This window comes from Humulus lupulus, chromosome 8, assembly GCF_963169125.1.
Source record: "Humulus lupulus chromosome 8, drHumLupu1.1, whole genome shotgun sequence".
Taxonomy (NCBI): domain Eukaryota; kingdom Viridiplantae; phylum Streptophyta; class Magnoliopsida; order Rosales; family Cannabaceae; genus Humulus; species Humulus lupulus.
This window is the reverse complement of record NC_084800.1, coordinates 20709538-20716139: the sequence shown is the minus strand read 5'-3', so window position 1 is coordinate 20716139 and position 6602 is coordinate 20709538. Positions and strand designations below refer to the sequence as shown.

At 35.9% G+C, this 6602-nt stretch overlaps 1 protein-coding gene across 1 annotated transcript; it reads left to right on the top strand.

Moving 5' to 3' along the window:
- Nucleotides 1-267: 267 nt before the first annotated feature.
- LOC133795890 (proline-rich receptor-like protein kinase PERK1) lies at nucleotides 268-4538 on the top strand. The gene is made up of 8 exons (XM_062233353.1): nucleotides 268-769; nucleotides 1316-1816; nucleotides 2144-2230; nucleotides 2334-2404; nucleotides 2776-2852; nucleotides 2970-3117; nucleotides 3417-3578; nucleotides 3862-4538. The coding sequence occupies exons 1-8, from the start codon at nucleotides 403-405 to the stop codon at nucleotides 4129-4131; spliced, it is 1683 nt and encodes a 560-aa protein (XP_062089337.1). The 5' UTR covers nucleotides 268-402; the 3' UTR covers nucleotides 4132-4538.
- The last annotated feature ends 2064 nt before the right edge of the window (nucleotides 4539-6602 follow it).

Below are 6602 nucleotides of genomic sequence, written 5' to 3'. Positions count from 1 at the left end.
ACCCTAATTTGTATTCTACAAAATATCCCAACTTACTTAATTAAACAAAATTTTCCTAATCACTCTAGCTACATCAATAGAAACAAAATTTAATGGTAATTAAATTTTTTTGTGGAAATAAATATTTCATTTAAATAAGAAAAAGAAAAACGGCGTTGGACTTGAAGTTTAGAAAGGAGCAGAAATGGTTGAAACGACGACGTCACATGGTAACACTTTTTCACCACATTATTCTTCACTCGTGTACTCCAATCCAACTATTCCTAACCACATTATCAGAAAGAGAAATCTAATAAATCCTTTTCCAACTGATTTATAACATCTCCGCCCTTACTTTCCGTACTCCACTCGCCGGCGGGGCCGGACTGACCTCGTTATCACCGCCACCGGATATCTCCCACGATGTCTTCGCTGCCTCCCGCCATTTCTCCGCCCACAAACACCACTTTTCCGTTTCCGCCGCCGCCACCACCAGCACCGGAAGTCACGTTACCCACACAGACTCCTCCTCCTCCTCCTCCGTCTTTGACCCCAACTCCGGAAACGGGCTTGTTTAATTCGTCGCCACCGCCTCCACCGTCTCCGGAAAATGGGAACTTGTCGACGGGCACAATAGTAGGGATGATCGTAGGTATTGGGATTGGAGGGATGAGTATGTTGGTTGCCGTGTGCGTTTTCTACATTTTATATCGGAGGTATAAAAGGAAGAAGAGGAGAAGGCACGGGTTGGAGAGTAACGGTGGAGGTGGAGCTCCGCCACACCCCAAGAGTAAGGCGTTACTTTTTGTCCCCTTAAATTTCTAAGTTTGGTTCGCCTAGTTATTAAGTTAATAATTCCATTTCTGAAGAATCTGGATTGTTCTAAATAACTGTTTGAATATGTCAATCAAGAATTTTTTTTAAGGGTTTTATAACAATTTATTCCAATGAGGTTAAAGGCAGGAAGCACACGGGTGTATAAGTAATTGAATTAAATGGAAGCGGCAAATGGGGTCCGTAGTGAACAGTCTGCTAATTTTTTTTTTCTGTGCTTCACAGTTACGAACATGGCGTGGCCTTACTAAATATGTCCTGAAATTTTAGACTAACCCCTTTTTTCTTCTTTGGAATATTCTGGACTTTACTGCTTTCGTCAGTAGAAATGCCCTTTTGATTGTATAATAATGTCTTTGTTTTTCGTAAGAGATAAGAGACATATCTTTTGCTATGTAGTCTTTCTAGAGTTGTGAAAGGAGGCAGCATTGAGAGTTTAATTGGTTGTGTTTTGCAAAATTAGTCTCAAGTTTTTCTTAGAAGGTTCTTGTTATATTCTCAGATGGACCTCCAGGTGCCCCAGCTCAGCAGCCGCAACAGAGTAATGCACATGTTAACAATAAATTAGTAGTGTTTCCCACGCCTACCCCTCCTGCAGGGGTTATATTAAATTATCCAGCAGCTTCAGCAAGCACCAACTCAGGCTCCGAGAAACCGCTCCATGCACTAACTCCTGGTATGGGCTTGGAACTTTCACAAGGTACATTTACATATGAGGAATTAGCCAAAGCAACAGATGGTTTCTCCCCTGCTAATCTTCTTGGGGAAGGTGGATTCGGTTATGTTCATAAAGGTGTCCTTCCTAGTGGAAAAGTTGTTGCAATTAAGCAGCTAAAAGCTGGGAGTGGGCAGGGGGAGCGTGAATTTAAGGCTGAGGTCGAGTTTATTGGTCGTGTTCATCATAGACACCTTGTTTCATTGGTTGGATACTGTAGCACAGGGATTCAGAGAATGCTTGTCTATGAGTTTGTTCCAAACAGCACATTGGAATTTCATTTGCATGGTAAGTCCTTAGCTGATAATTTTTTTTCTCCTTTATGAATTCCAAGAAAGGAAGGTTTCTTTTTTCCCTAGTTGAATTACATTTTCATTTGGGGGGAAAAACCGTCTTCTATATAATTATTATTTCATCTACATATTAGCTATATATAATTGTTGATGTGGATGGGATAAAAATGATTCAATTGACACTGCTGTACATTTTCAGCATTTATAACAAAGTTATCACACAATGCACTATATATTTGATATAAAAACTTCTACATTCTAGATTGGGAATGGGAGGTTAACGTCTTCTTGAGTATTTTATGAGAGAATACTATTATTTCAGGAAATGGGAGACCAACAATGAATTGGCCAACTAGAATGAAAATAGCTATAGGCTCTGCAAGAGGGATGGCATATCTGCACGAGGACTGTAAGTTTTCTGTTTCTTTTAATTATACGTTGGCAAGCATGTAGCATTTTCAGATTCAAGTTAGTGGCCTTCGAATTCAATTTTGAGCTAAATGTATGTTCAGGTCAGCCTAAAATAATTCACAGGGACATCAAAGCAGCTAATATCCTTCTTGATAATGACTTTGAGGCGAAGGTTGGATTCTTAACTTAGATAATCTTTGCATGATACCTGGTGTTGTATGTATCAATCAAGCTGCAACATAAGTTTCTTACTACACTTGGTCTTATGTCTGTGAATTGAACTTTTAAAATTCATCATCAAGTTTAAAAGCCACAATCCCATTTTACCTTTTCTACTTCTGTTTCCTATATCAAATTAAAAGTAATTTGTACCTTTGAATGCTGTGTAGGTGATAATATTTAACTAAATTGTTTGAGGGCAGTCGTAATGGTTTAATGGACAGAAGTTACTAAATAGAAACATCAAGTATTCTTCAGCTTGTTTCAAGGGCTTGTAAATTTGATTTCTATGATGCAATATATGCTCTTGATTATTTTGTTCAGGTTGCAGACTTTGGTCTAGCTAAGTCTTCTCTAGATACTGATACTCACGTCTCTACCAGGGTCATGGGAACTTTTGGGTAGGAGACTCTTTCAATATATGTATATAATTTCAAACATAAGTTTAGGGCTGTGAGGAAGTATAATAATTTATTAATTTTGCTGCTGACCTTAGAATCTTGGATTATCAATTGCAGGTACTTAGCTCCAGAATATGCATCTAGTGGAAAACTTACAGATAAGTCGGATGTCTTCTCCTTTGGGGTTGTGCTTTTGGAGTTGATTACTGGACACCATCCTATCGATAAATTTCATTCTTTTACAAATGATAGCATGGTTGAATGGGTGAGTTTGCAATTCACAGATGATATAACATGAAATGTTCAAATTTTTTGAGGTTGTAGAATCGAACAATAATATGTTTTTCTCAAAAACGTTTTTTTGTCCTTGCTCTGCAATTGTATGCCACATTCTTCATTCGATGATTTTTTGAGTAACCTACAAGTTGTTGTTAAGAACGAATCACCTTACCTTTAAAATTTCAACATCATGTATGGTAGTGCAAATTTTGACCTACCTTCTCTTATCATTGGTTAGCTGCTAAACTTACATTGAATTAATGTTGGAATTGTTGTTGAATATAGGCAAGGCCTTTGCTAATGCAAGCACTAGAAAATGGCAACTTTGATGGTCTTGTTGACCCTAAGTTGAAGAATGATTACAACCCCAGTGAAATGACTCGAATGGTTGCTTGTGCTTCTGCTTGTGTTCGTCATTCTGCCCGACTTCGGCCACGAATGAGTCAGGTATTTTTCAAAATTCTGAATATTGTTTTGAGTTGTAATTAGCCCTATTTATTCATCCTATCCTGGTACATTTACAAGTTTCTTTTTCAATACCCTGGACTGCATTCGCTTGTTTCAACATCTTTTAACAAAGTTCTAAATGTTTTTGTTCAAAAGTTGCAATTATCTATGGTGATTTCTTTCTATATGGTGTCCAAAAAAGTATAAATCCAGTGATGATGTCACAGTTTTCTTTCTATATGGTGATTTCTTTTCCCTACTTATTCATTCACTGTCATTATAGATACTTCAAGCTCTGGAAGGACATATATCTTTAGATGATTTGAATGAGGGAATTAAGCCTGGTCATAGCACCATATATAGTTCCTATGGAAGTCAAGATTATATGTCTCACCAATACAAGGAAGACATGGAAAAATTCAAAAAACTGGCACTACAGAGCCAAGAGCAAGGCACTAGTGAGTACAGTTTGCCTAGCACGGAGTCTGGTTTGAACCCATCAGCCTCGAGTACAGAAGACCAACAAACAACCGAAGAAAACCAAAGAAAGTGAAGAAAGACATCCCAAGCTTTAAATGGAAACTAGTTATCTGCAGAAATGGCAACCTTTTTTCCCATTTCCTTCTCATTTCTATTCATTCATTTTGCATCACAATTTAAGGCATTGGAGCATTCAAAGTAATCAAATAAGTTCTCAGGAGTCAAGACCTTAAGAGAGTAGGAAAGTTTTTCGTTAGTCCTACTACTACTAAGTGTATAAAAAGGCAGCATTTGTTTGAGAGAATTAGAAGAAAGGCTTGAGCTACAAATAATATCTAAAATTAGTTTGGCTATTTTTAATTTATTTATTATTTGTATATGAAAAGCAATATTGAAAGTTCAAACATATGATTGGATTTTATGTAGCTATTTTTATAAAAGATTATTGTGCATGTTATATATATATATATTTTTTCTTTACGGGTTAGTCACTTCATCTTTTTAATAAATCCAGGTTGTATAATCCATTACTCATGTCAGGAAAGATATTCTCTCTTTTTCCTCCTGCCAACAATGGTGACATGGCTTATGTCCCAATCAAAATGTGCCACTTCATTAATAAATTTACTAATATTTTAACATAATAAAATAAATAAAACCGCCGTTAACCATTGCGTACCACCGTTCGTTATGAGTTGTCCCCCTTCTAAAACTTTTCTTCTTCTTAGATATAACTTTGCATAATGTAAGAGATAAATATACACTATTATAAAACGATATAAATACATATATATATATATACTATTGTAAAGAATATGTTATATTATTTGATTTGATATGTGACACCTTGGAACATATTATTATTGAGAATTATAAAATTTGATATATATATATGTTGTTATCCAAAAAATTGGCATTGATGACGTGGCAAGTGATCCCTGGATACGTGGCTGACACCTGGAAGAGCTCTGCTAGGGTATCGACCAGAGGACGCATTAGAAGCAGTAAGCAACCCAGTCTTACCTGCGACCAGTCTGGTCGATGGTTCCGCATGCAAAGTAACATTACTGTAAAGATCTTTGTAGATCCCGAATTTAACTCACACAATCTCTTGAATATCCGGTTATTTAGGAGAGAATATCGGCAACTAAATCATGTAATCCCCCTTGAGCCTATAAATAGAAAAAGATAGCTCAAGGAAGGGAGACTTTTGGCTTTTGAATCATTTGAGATTAGAGTAATTCTCCTCGGAATATTGTATTGTTCTTCAAAGGTCAGTGAAACTCATTGAACTCTAGTTCTCTGATCACCCGTTTGATTCTTATATCAATAACAATCTAAGTGGACGTAGGTCATTACCAGACCCTGGGGCCGAACCACTATAAAACATCGTGTCTTGTTTATATTTTGTCATTACATTCTTCTCAACACATTAATTCATATCAAGCATATTCTAACTTCGTGTCAGTTGACCAAAATCTGGGTCAACATATGTGTTTCGAAATATAACATATTTTGAAGTTATAAAATAAGTTACAAATTTGTAACTCCAAAATATTACTCAATAATGTGTTGATTGAGGGTTACACATTTGTGTTTGAATTTCATAGAGTTATTATGTGATATGACTATTGAAGACATGCTTTTAACTCTCATTAGGTGTATATAAGTTACAAAATCATGTGAGAAAGGATTGTGACATTTTTGGAAAAACTAAAATTTGGAGGCTGAAACAGCTTGGTAGGCACGACCACAACACAAGCTTCCCAGACCGTGGCCTGGGAGTCAGAAGCCAGCGACCGCGACCTGCAGGCATGTCACAGAGCGTGGCCTAGGGTGCTAACAGCCAATTCTAATTTTTCAATTTTCTCCAAATTGAACGGTTTTAACATCCTAAGTAACTCTCAAATCTTCATTTTAATTCCATAAGCATCTAATTAAATATTGGTAACAACCATGAGGTTGGGGTGGCTCAAAACTCTATAAATAGGAGCTTAATGCTCACTTGTGAGACACACTATTTTCCATCTACAAAGCACTTGGCTGGAAAATACACAAAAAATCTTGATAATTCTAGAGAGTTATTTCCAAACTTGAGAGTCCCTTAGTGCATAGAGAATAGGGGGAAATAAACTTTTAGACAAATGTCTTGAAACTTATTCAAGTTGGTGATCCTCACTACTCTACACTTTGGTTGTGTGAGTATTCTTGTTTTTATTCTTATTCTTTACATCTTTTGTTTTATTTCTTTCTTAGTTTATATATTTATTTGTATTATTTATATTTTGAGTTTGTTACCATTTCTCAAATCTATTTACTTGTATTTTGTACAATTGAATTGTAACGTTTATTTAATCAAGTACCTTGTGTATTGTATGTTGTATTTTAGTTTTCTCAATTTCCATCTAATAATGTATATTCTCTAACTAATTCTTCAATTAAGATCACTGCCATCATGTTCTATGAAAGAAATCAAAGTTTGTTAACCCAGTGAGATTTATATATTTGTTTTTAACTCGGTTAATGAGGTCCTCATGTGGGTCT

What these genes read in the sequence shown, in the direction of transcription:
- LOC133795890 (XM_062233353.1), top strand. Translation starts at nt 403, where the DNA reads ATGTCTTCGCTGCCTCCCGCCATTTCTCCGCCCACAAACACCACTTTT. An exon ending in AGCTCCGCCACACCCCAAGA is followed by an intron (nt 770 to 1,315) that starts GTAAGGCGTTAC and finishes TTATATTCTCAG; the next exon opens with ATGGACCTCCAGGTGCCCCA. An exon ending in TTCGGCCACGAATGAGTCAG is followed by an intron (nt 3,579 to 3,861) that starts GTATTTTTCAAA and finishes CTGTCATTATAG; the next exon opens with ATACTTCAAGCTCTGGAAGG.